We start from the raw sequence: 17395 nt of genomic DNA, 5'->3' as shown, positions 1-17395 counted from the left end.
CCCCGATACATAGAAAATTCCCGTAACGAATCGAGAGAAACGCCAGACAATGCTTTGGCTTGATAGAACCATTTCTATGCCGTAGAATAGGACAACAGTCTAGGCAAACCCGAAGTACTCACTGCCAGTTGTCACGGCCGTGTAAAGACGTTGACGGAGATCTTCGTAACTTTCGTACTCAGGAAGATCAAGCTCTGTTAAGAATAGTTAGTAAATTGCGCTAATGCAGCCAAGAAATGCGGAGAAAACTTACGGTTGAAGCAGGTATGCGAGCTAGGAAGGCGATCCTTATGGCCATAGTCGCGATGGATGTTGAACTTGCTCACACCGTTCATACCCTCAAGTTCTTTGAAGCCATTGAGAGGTACTTTACTGGTTCCAGTGACGAATTGCAAAAGCTTGGCACGTTCCTCCTTGTCAAATGAGCGGACGGCACGCCAGAACCACTGGATCTGCGAGGAGGACGCGGAGTAGTTGTGATACTCGGTGTTGTTCTTCCACTCGTCCACATCGATCTCAGGAAGACCAGAAATCAAAAGTTCCAGCTCTTGCTCGTTGAAGATGGAGATCAACTCGGGAGGAATGATTTCGTGGAAACCCTTGAGGAAGTTGTCTAGTTGCTCGCGGACCGATTCGACGAGGCGATATTCGACCACGCGCTGAACATACTCCTCCTTGTTCTCCTGTGTAACGGGAATGTCGCGACCACCGGGCTTCAGGTCGATGACCTGCTTCTCGCCAAAGTCATCCGTTTCAATGGCAAATGTCTCGGTAATGATATCGGTAATGTCGTTCTCCAGCATCCACAGAAGGGATTTGTAGTAGTCCAGGTCGAGCGTTTCCATGTCCTTGATAGACACGGATCGTCCGAGGATATTCTTGTAGACTGCGCGGCTGAAGTGACAGTCAAGAACACGGCCTTCGTACAAGGCCTTGCCAATGATACGCCCGATGAATTTGAAGAACATGAGATGCTCCGAGTTGACGCCACTAAGGCGATTGGGGTGGAAGGTAGTCCGGTCTGCAGCGACAGGGATGAACAAAGCATAGTTGGGGTTGAACATGCCGCGGGCAAGAACCTGGAACCATTCTCTGGTGACACCACCAGCATCGACACCCTCCTCGCCATGGAATCGTACATTCAATTTGCCATACTTCAACTCATCTGCGCTTTTGAAGTACAAGGACTTGAAAGAGTCAAGGAAAACCTCAGATCTGCGCACAGAGAGCTGAAGAGGAGGATGAGGGTGGCGAGGCTCGGCGCCACGGGAGTGGACACGCCGAGTAAAGTAGTTGCGCTTGTTGTCGAATTCCAGGACCTTGGGGTTCTTGACCAATAGGGAGAACGTGCCGCTCATCAGGCGAGGGTTCTGGCGGACGAGCTCATTGAGAATCTTGCGATGTTCTTCCGTGAACCTGAAGAAGATGTTTTCCATGCTGAGACCAGCATCAGTTGGGGCGCTGCTGTTGACTGACAATTCGCGGCTACTGCGAGACAGCGGCTGGTCCTTTAGCGTGGTGTTCTTGCAGACGACCATCAATGCTTCAATGAGAGGGAGGAGAATAGTTGCCACGTTCAGCATATTTTCCTTCTGCCGAATGACAGTCAAGCAGTCGCTCAGCTTGTTCCAAAGCGGGCCGAAAGTAGCGCTTTCATAGAGTTTTTTGAGCACATCCTCCTTGGGAGCGGATGGCTCAACATCCTTGAGCTTGTCGGCTCGTGCCTGGTCAAACAGGTAATCAAGCGCGGTCAGGATACGTAGTAATTTCGCCTGGTCTGAGCTAGCTGGGGAAAACTTGGCTAGAGCAAGGCCTTGCATGTCGGTACCAGTCCTGGCCTGGTGGATATGAGGCAGAAGATCCTCCAAATCACCCAGGATGGTATCGCTAAGGGCCTGCGCTTGAGCAACCAACTCATTTCCGATCACGTCTCTAGCTCCAGGGATAGCGGAAAGATTGTTGATGGTGGACAGTGTATCGCGGAATGTCTTGCCATTGCACTCACGAGCCGCGAGGATGTGGACGACCAGTCGGAAGTTGTGATCCGGAACGACAGGAGGTTCGATAGTTCGCTTCTTGCGCTTCTCGTCCACGGTGGGCTCCTTGGTACCTTCAGGTTGCTTGGCTTCAGCTGAAGTAGCCTCTTCACCCTCTGCGGTCTCTTGGCCAGGGGCTCCAGGGGCTTCCACGGTGGGAAGCGGAGCATCGGTCATGGATGTGTCCATACTGGAATCGGCAGCCTCGGCAGCTTGATCGGCAGGCGCTTCGATTTGGGGTCTCTCGGGCTCCTTGCCCTTGCCCTCTTCTTGTCGCTCCTTCTCACGACGAAGGAGAACGGTCAAGGGCTGTGTGATGCTGCTAAGGAGGCTGGACAGTTGCTCCATACAATTAGGGCTTTCCATTATCAACTTGCGGTCAAGAAGAGAAAGCAGGGCATTCAGAGCAAACTTGTTAGCTCGGTTTTCTTTGCCTTTGCCCTTGCGCAATGACTTGAGTTTACCAGCTGAGGCAGAGTCATGCTCTGTCAAGAAGAACCAAGCAATGTGGGGGTTGAACTGCGAAAGGAAAGACAGCGCGGCGATACATTGTTGGATGACCATAATTGGGGTCACTTCGCTGCTGACGCTCGAAGCAGTTTGGAGAGCGAGGGTTCGCTTAGCCTGCGGCGTCTTCTGCATTCCTGGTGCCTTTGCACGCAGAGAAAGATGAGAAAAGCTGCGTTCAATCGCAGTGGAATCAACGCTGCCATCCTGCAAGATCGAAAGAAGAACGCTGATCACTTCACTCCGGTTCTGGCGGTTCTCGCAAACATTGTGAAGAATATCATTCAATTGATGGCGAGCGTTGCCCTGGAGAGGCATAAACATTAGGCGTAGAAGGGTTGCAACGCCAGCCTTGTCGAGCATTTGAACAATTTGACGTCTCTGTTCTTTCTTTGGCTCTTGGCCTGCAGCAGGCTCAATTCTCTGCCGGGGATCAATGGCACTCAAATCACCAAACTGGGCCATGCGTCGGCCGCTGCCGCCCATACCACGGGCCTCAGTCACGTACTCTGGACCTAAGGTTGCGAGAACATCCTCGGGCTGATCGGCCAGAACAGCCTGGCGCAAAGAGGGATCGAGAGTGGCAAGGAAGCTCACAGCATCCATTTCTTCCGCCGGTTGAGTGCTAGCTGTAGCGCCAGCACCGCCAGCAGCGGCCGCTTGTCGTCGCGCGGTCTCACGTTCCCGCCGGCGTCGATCGGCAGCTTCTTGTTGCAGCAATTCTTCGCGGATCTCAGCAGGCAAGGCCTCAAGGAATTCTTGGTTTATCTCAGTATCCTCCTCACCCGCGGCGGCAGCCTGGGACCTATGTTCAGCAAGCTGTTGCATGATGACTTCCTCCCGAAGTTCCTCAGGCAGAGCCTCCAGATATTCTGAATCAATTTCAAGACCCGTGATATCAACTTGACGGCCCCTGATGTTCGTGTAGACTCGACGAGCAGGTTCAGTGGGCTGGACTTCGGGTTGAGAGGGGCCAGCTGTTTCAACTGCAGTATCGGTTTCTTGGACGTCTTCCATGGGCTCATCGACCCCGGCAGCTTGACGCTCGGCTTCCTGTTGTTCTTTCTCTGCCTGTAGTCGGGCATTTTCTTCCTCCTCCTTTTGCTTAAGTTCGCGCTGTTTTTCTTCGGCGGCAATGCGATCCTGGCGTTCTTTTTCAGCTCGTTCGGCTTGAAGACGTTTGCGTTCCTCTTCTACGAGCTTCTGGCGCTGCTTCTCCTCCTCCTTCGCAGGGGGCACCAAGAGCTTCAGAATGGTGTTGATGATGCGCTGAGTGCGCTCAGCATACGGGCTGCTGAAACTAATGCGGGCCTCTTCTTGCCAGCGGTTTCTGGTGGTACCAAGACCAAACTTGACGGCAGTGTGAGGGTCGTCGCCGCGAGTGCGAGTTGGAGGGCCTGCTCCTCGGGGGATTCCAAGCATATCTTGGATACGACCAGGCAAGACCGCCCGTCGGTCGACATGGACATGAATACCATCAGGGCGAGTGACAACGCCAAAGCCTGGTGCCGCTTGTCCACCAATGGCTTGCATAATGGCATTCATGAAGCTGATTGGGCTATCCATGGCAACAACCCGGCCACCTGCAGGGTCCATAGTCTGGCCCCAATCGGCGAACGGATCAGCAGCAGCCCGAGGTGGAACGGCAGGATCTGGGCGGTCAGTGCGGACAAGAAGAGGATTAATGCCATCGTCGTTGCTGCGGGATGGGATCTGGTTTCGGTGGACACGGTGGTAAGGCTGGATGGGAACAAGACCAGATGGGCGACCCGGCATGATTTCAGTGACGGTAGCCCAAGCCGGTGGTGCGCCTCCGCGGAAGCGGGATTGGGGATGTCCTCGGGCCATTGGAGGTTCATCGCCTTCCCATCCCCATGGCTCAAGAAGATCATCATCTTCTAAGCGAGTCAGCAATGATGCGAGAAAATCATTGGGGGCGTTGAACTCACCTTCCATATCCCCGTAAGATCCTTGTTCCTCATCGAAGTCATCCATGTCCTCGTCGAGTTCATCCATTTCATCTTCGTCTTCAACTGGGCCGGATGTCAGCAGGGTTGGCTGTGGCAGCGGGAGCTGCGATAGCAGAGTAAGGAAGGACAAACCGTCTTCATCGAGATCATCAAGGATTTCTTCGTGAATGTCACCACCTAGGCCATCTCCATGGATATTATCGACGTTGGAGCCACTGAGGGCACGGAATAGGTCGCCAAGATGTTGGTCTTCACCTTGATGCCGGGTGGATTGTCTCATGTCGGCCATTTCATCCTCGAACTGGTTCATCATCTCGACCTCCTCTTCGTCTTCGGTCATTTCTTCACTTTCCCATTCGTCCTCTTCGCCATCTCCGAGGCTTTCGTTGTCTCGGTCACCACCGATTTCTCCGTCATACATATCGTCATGCATGTCCGAATGGTCGTGATCTTCATCGTCATCATCCTCGTCCTCGTCATCATCTTCATCGAGGATGACTTCGACTGCATCTCCGGAAAGACCTTCGATTGGACCCATGCCATCGTCATCTTCGTCACTGACGACTTCACCATCATCTTCAGCGACATCCTCGTCGTAGTCCATTTCTTCGTCGTACTCATCATCGTACATCTCATCGTCCTCACCCTCCGATTCTTCGGTGCTGCTCTCTTCCTCGTCATGACGAGGTTCTAGCATGCCAAGAGTAGAGTGGCGGAAGAGGTCAGGTGTTTCTTCGCGTTGATCTTCCATGTCAGAAACGGAAGTTGCTGACGAGATATCATCGTCCTCGTTATCACCTTGGATGGTGATGTCCGAGTTTTCGCTGAGAAGTACGGCAGTCTGGGTAAGTTTATTCAATGGACGAAGAATATACTTGATGACACGCCTGGAGGATGGGAAATTCAAGTCGACATCGGCGACTGATGAAGTGAGCGCGGGGATAAAATTCTTCTCAAACATGGTCTTCGCGAGCTGCCTGGTTGAAGTTGGGAAGCCCGCGTCGTTAGTGAATGAGTAGCCGCTGAGCATTTTATCGAAGAGGTCAGCAAGAGACATAAGCTTGGAATACTTGGCATCTAGGGGTTCGGTAGAGGCCATAGCATCTTTGTAGGACCGGAGAGCATGCTCCAGCACAAAACGGCGGACAAAAGCAAGCTCAGGCTCATCGTCTTCATACTTTGGCTCAGTACGACGCTTGCCAACGCCACCAAATTCGCCAGTCTTGGTGCAAAGCGCAACAAGCACTTGCATAGTCCATGTGGAGGTGATGCTGCGCTTTTTGAACGCCAAAGTCTCATCATGCTCCATGGTACCGAGCGGAACAAGCACGTTCAACATGTAGTTGAGGACACCAGAGCGCGGTTTGGAGGGCGTGGTGGCCAGAGGATCAGCCTTCCGGGAAAAGTTGATGAACTCAACCTTGGTCCGGTTGTAAGAGGAAAGAAGTTCCGTCAAGCACTGAAGGAGCAAGCAGCGGTAGATGTAAATCGGATGGTCATCTGCCTTGAATTGGGGCTTCTCTGTCTTCTTGGCACCGCGAGATGCTTGTGCTTCGGCAGTGCTCGCAATTGAAGGTGTTGGCTCGTCCACAGCCATGTCAACGTCAGTTTGAGTATCGGATTGGTCAGCTGCCTGCTCTGGGAATTCAGGACCGGCTTCTTTGTCGTCCACATCCTTGTAGGATAGAAGCTCCGAAAGCAGGTAATGAATAACACCATCCGGGTTCTCCACAATTGGGGCTTTGAGTTCGGCACCCTTGGTTGGAGCCTTGCCCTTGTCCTCCTTGCTCTTGTCCGCGTCCTCGGGGGCAGATGCGTCGCCTGCTGCAGATGATTCTGACCTGTGCTCTTCGAGAAGAACGTCGGGCCTTCCTCGCTTTTGCTGACGATCTTTGTCGGCCTTTAATCCAAGAACCTGTGGACGTTGGTTGTCATATCGGAGTAACCGCAGCTTTTCGTTTGTAACCTCCACAAAGATATCAGGAGCCCTCAGCTCGAGGTGCTGCATCTGTCGTACATAGCCGCTCACGTCGACCTGACGGGTAGTCTTGGACTCAAAGAAGGCAACAATTTCGCTCCTCATGATCTGCCGGATAGTAGCTTCATCCTCGACGATGTGACGAAGAATCAGCATGAAGGCGCTTTGGAGTTTATCATTTGTAGCACTGGAAAGTTGCTTAACCATCACAAACAAGCGCTGAAGGTTTCGTTTTTCACCAAAGCGGGCGGCAATGCTACGCTCGCGAGTGAGAATGACAAGGACACGGCAAATGCAGAGCGCCAGTGTGTCATCCTTGCCCACTCGGGGTAAAATCTCGACAAGAGCTTCAAATAGCCTGGTCTTTTTCTCGAGGGCAACAAAGGGCTCCTCAAGACGGGCTGGTTCATTGCCGGTGGGGTTGGGATCATCAAGACTTGGCAGGGGCCAGGCGACCTCAGGAGGCCGACAATCATCAGACAACAGCTTCTCAAGAATAAGCAGGACATGTCCAACCCAAGGGAAAGTTTCTTGTTCGGCCTTCTCGGGTGTTGGGAGCTTGATAAATCCAAGGAAGGTCGAGAAGCAATCTTTGAGCTCTTCAAGAGTGGCGCGGTACATGTCACGATCTTGAAGGGTCAGCGCGAGAATGTGTGCATAGGCCGCAATCTTTTTGCCAGCTGTCTGGAAGTCTTCCATCTGCAGGGACACTAAGGATTGAACGAGGGTCTCTCCAATGTCGCGACGGAAGTTAACAGGCTCGCTATGCTTCTTGATAGCTGATGTGATCAAGTCAGACAGCTCGAAAGAGACATCATGGTGTTCGTTTAGAATGTCCAGGGCGCGATCGATCAGGTTTGACCGAATGTTTTGCCTCTCTGCATCCAGATCTTCGATTGTGACCATGTGGCGACGTCTGGCCGGTTCTGCCTGAGAGGCGCCGCTAGGTTCAGAGGAGCTTGTCCCGATATTACGACTCTCGGACCGATGCTGGTTCGATGACTCCCCTCGGTCATCGCTATCCATGTCATCATTGTCGTTGAGAACATTGTCTAGAGCTCTAGCCAGCCCGTCGTGCATGTCGGAGTCAAGATCGCCTCCGCCGAAAGGAGAACGTTGCATCCCGTCATGTCTGCTTGCTCGGGCCAGAAGCATTTGGAGTGTTGCAGCGCCGTCTAACGGATTGCCGTTATTGAAAGGTTGAACATCTCCAAGACCATGGTCCTCGATAGAGTCGATGCCGGAAGCGGCTTCAGGTACTCCGGTCTTGATATCGCCAGGACCCGGCGGGACCCTGGGAGGGGCTCGTAGCCACCGTTGCGCCTTACAGTATTCCTCGGCCGCCATCAAAAGATTGTTGCAACGATAAAGGGCTTCCTTGTTAAGATCAGAATCCATGTACCCTTTCTCGAGCAAGGCAGTCGCTCGTTCCGTGTGCACGACGAATGGCTTCTTGGGCACCTCTACCAAGATGGGCGGCGTATCTGCTCTACGAGCAGCGCCAGTCTCATATTCCCCATCCAAGGAAGACCGCATGATATCAATCAATAATCGAACAATTGGACTCGATGATTGGGTCGCAAAGTCCGAGTTCCACATGTCTTTGGCCATGGGCAAGATCTCCATGCGAAGTTCCACCAAGAGTTGGCCTGGCTGGAAGTAATCGGGACGGTCTCGGTCCCGTTCAGGGTGGGAAGTCAAGGCTTGTGTCTGGCTAGAGTCCACAATGAATTTCCCAGCAGTGAGGTCTGCGAACAATCCAAGGATGATCTTAATTCCACCGTACCCAGATGCAAGCCGGTCAGCAAGCTCTTTGTCCTGGTCGGGGATGGACTCCGCAGATGGAAGGGACTTGATGTCGGCCAAGAAAATGTCACAGATATCCTTTAACACTTTAAGGCCGTTGTTCTTATTGAATGAGATGAGAACTGAAGTCAAGTAGTTCGGAGTGGGACGCTCTGCTGAGACTTCATAGAGAAGGTGCGAGAAGTGAGAAAGAATGACAATGAGATATGCGAACCGGTGCTTGGTGCTGTCACTCGAATTGGCAGGCTCGAACCGCAGTTGGCGAAGAATACCTTCAGCAATGGCGTCTGAGACCAGCATAGCATTCGCCTTCTGTTTCTGAAGCGGATCTGTTCGTCTCTTGCCGATAATACCGAGTCCGAGGTTGTGCAAGAAACCGGTAATCGAGGTAGGCAGAGCGCTTAGAATATACCGAAGCGTACGCGCGTTCTTGAAAGCAGGACACTGTTCATCAACTTCGGTGTCGTCTTCTCTCGAGCCCTGGCCCGGCTGAGCCGGAGCAGTCTCTGGTGCACCAGTGCTCTCCTGCTGAGGTTCGGCGCCAGACGTTGCTGAAGGCTCGGTGGGGTTCCCAGTAACGGGAGAAGCCTTTGACTTTCCAGAGCCATGCTTTTCAGCAGAGGCCTGTGTAGCTTTCAGCCACTTCTCAGGGATGTTCTTCTCTAGCAAAATTCCTTCCCACACGCAAGAAGCAAGAAGGTTGCTCAACGAGGAGATCAGGGAACAATAGTGGTCCGTAAGGTTGGCTTGGCCAAATATGGAGGTAGGTTGACCAGCGCGAGTTTGATACAGCGGCGACGCGAAAACCTCGCGTAGGACATCGGTGAGGAGAAGAACGGCATTCAAGTGTCTCACGAAGAATGTACCAGATTTAGCAGCAGCCGTAGGCTCAAGAGCCGGTTTTTTGGAGTCTGCTGGTTTAATCAATTCTGTGAAAAATCCGGACCCAGTGGGTGCAGTCCAAAAGGCCGAAAGGTTGTCCACTGCTGCCTGTGCGCGCCGAAGGAGAGACGGGAGCACAAGGTGCGGCTTCGTTTCTGCGAGCATGTGAATGAGCACGGTGATCTCCTGGTTGGCGTTGCTGCTGTGGAAATCAAATGCCAAGCTTTGGAGTGTAGCAAGATCCAACAAGAACTCTGTACCGCCGGCCAGGATAAAGGATGTGCAGTTCGTCTGGTTCTCGAAGAAAGCGCCCAGGAATCGCAAAGCCGGGAACAGGTAGTCCGTAGCCGAGAGACCATGGGCATCCTTCTCTTTGGGCTCGAAGTCGGGGCCCGGCGAAGGAAGAACATGGTCGAGATGCCCAACGACAAGCTTAGCGCCGTTAGGAAGAGTGTCCGCGTTGAGCTGGGGAGCACCAAACGAGGCGGGGTCGTCTGTGGGAGTATCAACGGCTGCACCGATCTCTCGGAACAATGAAAAGACATCTCCTAAAAGAGTTGGTTTGCCGTCCGCATATTGAGTCCACATCTTTGTGCCCATACCCAACTCCCATGCCTTGACTCGCCCAAGAATGTTGACACGAGTAGCCATTACGAGAACGGCAGACATAATAGAGGTCTTCAATGCCGGGTGGTGTCGGACAAGCTCATCAAAGGTCGTGCCTAAGGAACGAACAAGTTCTGGGTCATCCTTCAGGCATTTGACATGCTCAGGGTTCTCAAAGATCTCGAAGAAGCTGTCCAGTGCGTCGGAGGACTGGAAGAGGTCCAAACCGGAGGAATTCAAGCAGATGGCACCAAATGCACCAGGGATACAAGCAAGAGCATCGGCTGCGGGCATTATGCCAGGCGCAAGAGGGGTGCCCTGGGGTCTGACGATAGGATACTCGCGATCTTTCTGCTTTTCCTCAGACTGGACAGCAGCTTCAGCGCTGGGAGGTTGAGTGGCCGCGGGTTCGCCCTCAGTCTCGGGCTCGGTCTCGCGGTCTTCCGGCTCAACGGCTGGCGGCTTCTCCAGCACGTGAAGTTCACGGCCCATGACGGCGGAAAGAAGGCTCTTGCTGAGGCCAGCCTCGGCAATGACAGCATAACTAGTAGGCTCGTTGTGAATGAAGCTGCTGAGAATGTTGACAGCATTGCTCCAAACATGTGAGCCGAACACTCGAGCATTCTCGAATACAAGGCGAAGAGAAGTCAACAGCTGAGGCGAATCAATCAAGTTTCGTAGAACACGATCGAAGCCTCCGCCATTGTGCTGCATGATGTGATTGACGAAACGGAACATCCAGCGCAGGGTCTGCTGTTGAAAGTAAGGAATCTGATAGTCAATCGAAGGGTTCTTGTATTGAGCAGGGAATCCATCCCCGCGATTGACCTTCTCAAACGCGGTCTTGGTCTCATGGTCAATCAGATCAGACATGGCATCAAACCCTCTTGCCGTTGTCAGTGTACCGAGTGCATCCCGGACCGCATGCACAAATGTGTCAAGGAACTCCATGATGCGGGAATAGACTCGGCGGGACTTTTCAGTCCGCAGATTCAAAATATCAACGAACATGGGAATCAGACCTGCTGCAACCAGGGTTTCCGGTGTACGTGTGCTCGAACTTGGGAGAGTGCGTAAGAGCGCAAGCAAAGCATCTCGCCACTCATCGCAGTAGGCATCATCCGGGTCGTTGTTCTCAGGGCCTAGTTCGTTGACCATTTTACGGGTCAGGAACATGAGAATTCCATGGTTGACATTGACGCTCAGAGCTGCGCAGACATCAACAGCACGAGTCTTGTGCTTGGCCAACGCATCCAGTGCCTGGATCGCCAAAGTTTGAACAGACCGGGAGACCTCGAGGTCGCCACTGGCACCGAGATGAACAACTTCAGCAAGCTGGTAAGCAAGTTGAAGACGCTTCGGTTGTTCGAGGTCGGATTGTAGAACCTTTGACTGGAAGGTACTCTCCGGCTGCACATGGGCCAGGTTGGTTACTGCCAGTGCCTTGATGGAAAGGATCTGTTGTCGCGTGGCACGGGATGCTGTCAACGCCTTGGCGACTCGGAGTTTTTGAAGCAACTCATATTTTGATTCAAGCGGCAGATGAGGCAAGTTGGCCGCAAGAAGATCTTCCACTTTTGCAGTTGAAACCTTTGAATAGGGAAGCTCTAGGACTTTGCCTCGCGTGGCCTCTTCCACCTTGCCACCGGGAACAGCTGGTGATTCATCTCCGTTTGAGCCCTGGGTGGAATGAGGAGTGGGATGTGTCGCACTTCGTCGCAACGGGGTTGGTGTGGTCGGAATGTGCGAGCCCTGCTCTATTTGGCCAACTTCAGAGGTCGTCCTGGCCTGTTCTGAGCCCGAGGGATAGTAGAGAACTCGGACATCACCCCATTCCTCCCAGCCATCTTCATCACGCACGAGGGAAACCAGTTCATTGGCGTTAACTTTTGTCTGGGCTGTACTTTCTTTCCCTTTGGCCAAAACCGCGGGGGACGCGGCAAATGGTGTTTTACTAGCGATGACTGGACGAGGGAAAGGAGCTGCAATCTTCTGCAACTTTTCGAGGTCAAGAGCATAGTGGGACTGCAATACGGACTGTTGATGGGTGCCACGCTGGCGAGAGTGATATCGTTGAGCTAGGCAAAGAGACAGCCGCAATGTAGATTGTAGGAGAGAGAGTGAGGTGGTATTCAATAGGTCACCCAGGCGATCGCTGCTGCTGTATAGGCTGCGGTTCCCACATTTCTCGAGCAAAAGACGGGAGAAATCAAGAACTGCTTCCACAAGCTCTCTATCTCCTTCAGGGCCGTATCCTAGGGCATTTAGTTTTGCATCGATACCCTCTGCTGGCTTTTTGCTCTCATCGGCCGAGTATGATTCCTCCAGAACACTGCGGGCGAACAGCTGGGTCTGAGGGCCAGTATTCAGGAAGTATTTCTCCACAGCTGAGGCTAGAATCTCGTCGAATCGGTCCAGGACATTGATCCAATGGTAGAGATCACCACGTGGGAACGGCCATAGCTTAGGGAATGTGCTGAGAAGCGACGGGAGCTCTGGAACGGGAAGACTTGTGGCACGCGCTATGAATTCTTGCAAAAAAGGTGACTGTGATGAAAGGAAAATTTTTTAGTTGGGTTGCACATCAGGCCGCCGGAGAGTAACTTACGATTGTAGCCTCATGCTTTTGGCTAGCTACCTTCTTAATTCTCCCCATGATAACGATCGGCCGACCAGTCAAACATGAGGGAGTTTAGAGATTCCAGGAGGGTTGTCTCCTAGAGAGGGTGGTGTGAGAAGGTCGTAAAGACCGGTGTCGCGGAGGAAGCGCGAAGATGCCTTATGACGTTTTTGGTGCTGCTTTGCTCCTCAACGAAAATCGAATCAACTCAACGTGATGAACACCTGAGCAAAAGTTCCACTGTCAATAAAAAGCAAGTCAAAGAGATGCTTGATCAAATTTACCATCCAATCGTGAAGAAACTTGGGTAAGAAAGCTCAACTGAAGAGCTGAGAGAGATATCGGAAGCTGGTCAAATTAAGGGAAAACGGGTGCAGGTCGTTATCCCTCAAGATTTGACGTAGAGCTATTAAGATGGATATGTCAAAAGGAAAAGATGGCACAGGAGGGGTTGATAGAAAAGACGAGGGAAAAGGACGAGCAACGTGAAGAGAAGCTGGTCTTGCCGGCAGAAGGCAGAAGGGCGGAGCGGCTCTCTGACTGATTCCCCGCTGGGCCTCAGGCATCGACTGTCTTTTCACTTACAATCTTCAAATGTCTTTTAGGCAATCCGATGCAACCTTCAAAGTTGGAAATTGTTGGATTTTATCTTACAGAGAATTACAGTGGAATATACTTGACTACATTCTCCCAGTTATTTTTGAAGGAATGTGGGACTTCAGAGTAAGAGCCAGCTCCAATTTTATTGATGCGCGGTGAGCCACATGTCTAAGAACAACGCATACATGCTATACAAACAATCAGCCCTAAGGCATTGCAAACATCTCTCAAACAAATTTCACATCCTCTGCAGTTCTCAAATATACAGATTTTACTCCCTCCTGGCAGGCAGGTCTCCGTCCCATTGGATTTTCATAGTCATGGGGAACGGAGAGAAGCTACTGTGCTCGGCATCCATATACATGGCGATTCCTCCCAGTCCATCAAGCCTCTTCAGATGGCCTTGTGGCCCGGGGGCACGACGGACATTATCCAGTCGCCCAAGGACTTTGAGCATAGTGGAAAGCGCGAGAGGGCACATTTTCACGCCCAGGCATTCATGGGGACCGAAGCCAAAGTGAGTGTACAGGCTCATATCACGGTCAAGGCGGACCTTGTCGGGATCGGGAAAGGCAACAGGGTCGCGGCCTGCAACAACCTATATTTTGCACGTTCTATTAGTATCTGGGATTCCGAGAGGAAAAATGAAAAAGGACACCAAATAACTTACCAAGTTGCAGATAATCTCCTGGCCAGCTTTCAGAGTGACCCTCTTACCGTTATCGTCAACCACCGTTGGCTTAGTGGCAAAGCGTGGCAACGCCACCGAGCATCGGAGTCTCGCTCCTTCCATAAAGCTGTATCCAGTTAGTATGGCGCTTTAGATCCGGACGTGGTATGTGAAGAAACTTACTATCGCACAAGAAGCTCATCAGCCTCAGGAGTGTCCTCCCTAGACAAGCGCTGGATCTCGGCCAAATGCTCCGCCGCTTCTTCGGAAAGGTAGTAGTCGATGCATTGGGAGAAAAGCTGGCCTTGGTTGGCAACCAATGCACCAGCTGTGGGAAGAATGTGCGACCACACAACGTCCTTAACCGGCAGCTGGCTGTCAAGTAAACGTTGGATCATGTGGATACCATATTCACTCAAGATGTCATGGCGGTGTAGGCGATTGACCAGGTTGGAAATAAACCCAGTCTTAGCAACTAGTTCGACGTTGGCTAGCGTCAACTCGCCCAGCTGCTGTGCAACATTGCGAGCAGTCTGGCAAAGTTGCAGCGACTTGGACACGTCAACATCGTAGAAGATAGAAGCGAAGATGACTGCCAAAATTTGGTACAGTTCCTGCTCGCTGAACACGCCTCTTGGGTTTGACTCTGTCTTAAGAGATAGGGAGAAGACGTTTGCACAGAAGTTAACTTGGGCAAGAACGGCAACATCACGAACGATGTCAACCTGATTGACGCCAGCAACCTTGAAGGAGTTTCGCTCGAGGAGCTTCAGAGTAATGTCCTCGTAGAAGGCCTTCACTTCTGATTCCCACTTATCACGGTGCAGAGCAGCACCGATCATTTTTCGAGAAGCTGCGTTGGCTGGGAGATCACCCGACAAGGCGAAGTCTCGGCCATAAGGGCGGCCACTATTCTCCATCAAAAATTGGATCTTCTCGCCCCACACTACCTTGAAGCCTTCTTGGTCTTTCAAGATCTTTGTGCAAGCAGAGTGGGAGTTGATGAAGAGGGGCGGGGCTTTATAAAATGGTCGGTCAAAACTATAGGTTTTAACCTTACCAAGGCTGGTCAGAATCTTCTTATTCTCATCGGGCACAACAAGCGGGAAGTGTGCGTAAACCGAGTCGCCACGGAAATGATTGGGGAAGGCCTTCAGGATCAGTTTGTAGAAGACTTGGCCACCGTCAACAGAGACGTCATTGTTGATCTCATTGAATGCCCAGTTTGTGAGATGCTTCGGTGTGAAGTCGACAGTATAGAAGCGATCGCCACGAACCAAGGCAACTGCATCCGAGAGAATGGCCCTAGAGGTGGTGAAATTGGTGCATAGACCACTACCCGGGGTCATAGCCTGTTTGGTCTCTTCGACAACGAGGCCAGGGTACAATTCGACAAGGTCAGGATGGTCATAGAAATGCTTAAGCTGGTTCGCGACGTATGGGTCTGGGTTGATCTCCTCGAAGGTTTGATAAGCAGCCAAACCAAAGTACTGACGGAATTCGTTCAGGGTAGCCAAATTCCAAGAGCGTGCCTGCTTGATGCCGAGAACCTCGATGCCTCTGAAGACATCTGGCACATTCAAAGCACCGAAAGCTCCGGCAGGGTCCTCAACACTCTCTTCGAAAATCTTGACCAAATCATTATCGTCGAACTTTCCATCTGCTTGGCGTTGCAATTTGGCGAAAGGACGTTCCTGGGGATCTGCGGGGAGCTTTGATTCCCATTGGCGAAGACCCCCTGTGAATTGCTGCATGCTAATCTCCTTCGGATCTTTCCCGTCAAATATTTCTTTGTACAGATCCTCTGACCACTTTTCGTCCCTAGACGAGACACAAGAATGCCAGCGATAAACAAGATTGAACTCGGCAGATACTTGGTTTCCGGTAGCCTGGGCAGGTGCCTCGCCAAGCAAGCCATCCCTGATATCGGCACGGGGATCCAAACTCCACAGACTGTCAGTTCGGTTGACGTTGAGAATGGTCCGGACATAGTCCTTCAGAATGATGTTAATATAAAGACCACAAGTAACCAGTCTTGCGGTCTGGAAGAGGTCATTATCCCAGGTAGCATAAGCTTCGGCATTTGACTCATCCGGTTTCGTGAAACGACCACCTTCATTTATAGCTGCCAATTGAGTAACAACTGAGTTGTGGAAGCGGTTGAACATGATGAGTATGACACCAACGCCAGGGGGGAATCCCAAAACCCGCTTGGTTGAGAAGCAGTCAGGCTTCAACTTTCCATCCTTGAATGCCCTAACTGTATCCTGTTCTTTCTGGTTGTTACCATAAAGCGGAGACAAGTCCAAGTACGAGGACGTCAATGATTTTGTTTGGTCCCTGGGATCCGTCTGGAACAAGTCTGGGATCTGTTAGCCTCGGTTCTTCTTCTGTTATCGCAGATATCTCAACCAATGGACAATAACCTACCGTGAATGATAATAGAGGCAAGATGGAATAGCACGCTAGAAATCTTGTTCGGGTGTTCCTTGAAATCCTTCCTGGCCAAGAGACTATCGAAAAGAGCCTCCGGCTCCGGAAGAGCAACAGGCTGCATAGTCTTCGGTCGAACAGACCGTGCATATGGAGTGTTAGCAGCACCGATCTGAGGCCAGAAAGTGTTCTAGGGTTGTTTAGCAGAGATTCTCAATCCATAAGGGGACGATCCATACGTTTCCAGATCCATCAGCTTTCCTGTATGCCGCATCACGTCCAAGATAGCTGCATCAAGAGTCAGTTACTGGACATTTCCCACACATACCACATTGCTTTGCATGACTTACGAGATAGGCGGGTGCTCCAGATCACCCCACAACTGGGTGAGGAAGGTATTGGTCAGCTCCTTGCCATTTCGAGATGTCGAAGGCAAGCCAGAAGCAAGCTGCAGAAGAGTTAGAGTGTGAAGATGGCCAATTTCTCGCGGAAACACAAACCTGAATCACGCGCTCCATGATATAATCTCTGTCATTCACAGCCTTACCAGTCACAGCAGTTTTGGCCATGTCCGCCAAGGTTTTGGCATCTTTCAAGTCAAAATTGAGCAGGTCCTTAGCAAGGCCAGTCACGGTTGGCTCTTGTACGTAGCTGCCATCGCCAGTTTGGGTGGGCAAGGGCCGCAAGGCAGCAGCCACAACTTGCTCGAGCTGAGCAATCTTGCCGCTGGAGTTGGACTCTTTCTCAGCCATGGCGAAATCAGTTGATATGATACAATAGAATAATACAGAAGAATTCAAGTGCGAACTGCGAATAATATGTTAGCTCCAATGTCATATATACCAGTGGAGTAGTATTCTGCGACTAAGGGTTCTGGAAAACCTTGAGCCGGGGCTGAACAGTGCGAGGTAGAGGATGAACAAGAATAATGGAACGTCTAGTCGCCTACCGGTATATGTCAAGCACAGTTAGGTAGGGCGAGGTATCCAAGCAATAAGATAGACAACCTAGGAACCCCCGTATATAGGAAAGCAGCAAAAGAGCACAACAATCACAAGGTGGTTAGGGAAAGAAGAAGTGAATCATCATGCGATCATTTCGGCGGAAATGGGATAGGATATTATTATAAGCCTCCCATGGGAATAATCACGGAGTAAGCCGAGGGCCATCAGCCGAGCAAAGCGTACGGCTGAATGCACATTCTGCTAGTCCAGCCGCGCCCCCATATATTGACCATTCTCAGCGCAAGGTGGACCTGAGTGAACAGGAACGCCCCACTGGCTGCTA

The 17395-nt window shown here is 51.7% G+C and overlaps 2 protein-coding genes across 2 annotated transcripts; both read right to left on the bottom strand.

Annotated features, from left to right (window-relative positions):
- Positions 1-99: 99 nt before the first annotated feature.
- On the bottom strand, positions 100-12441 carry tom1 (E3 ubiquitin-protein ligase TOM1; the record flags this gene model as incomplete). Its single annotated transcript, XM_061213435.1, has 3 exons — positions 100-194; positions 254-12332; positions 12394-12441. 3 exons carry the CDS (start codon positions 12439-12441, stop codon positions 100-102), a joined length of 12222 nt encoding a protein of 4073 aa, XP_061070456.1.
- Positions 12442-13276: 835 nt separating this feature from the next.
- N7525_005537 (peroxidase/cytochrome P450 family protein) lies at positions 13277-16860 on the bottom strand (the record flags this gene model as incomplete). The annotated part of the gene is made up of 7 exons (XM_002564677.1): positions 13277-13603; positions 13676-13802; positions 13859-16037; positions 16106-16298; positions 16348-16396; positions 16459-16556; positions 16609-16860. The coding sequence occupies 7 exons, from the start codon at positions 16858-16860 to the stop codon at positions 13277-13279; spliced, it is 3225 nt and encodes a 1074-aa protein (XP_002564723.1).
- Positions 16861-17395: the final 535 nt, after the last annotated feature.

The sequence above is a fragment of the Penicillium rubens genome, assembly GCF_028828025.1.
Source record: "Penicillium rubens strain IBT 27055 chromosome Unknown utg000002l_segment0_segment0, whole genome shotgun sequence".
Lineage (NCBI taxonomy): Eukaryota > Fungi > Ascomycota > Eurotiomycetes > Eurotiales > Aspergillaceae > Penicillium > Penicillium rubens.
The sequence above is the reverse complement of the archived record's forward strand: the minus strand, read 5'-3'. Positions and strand labels throughout refer to the sequence as shown.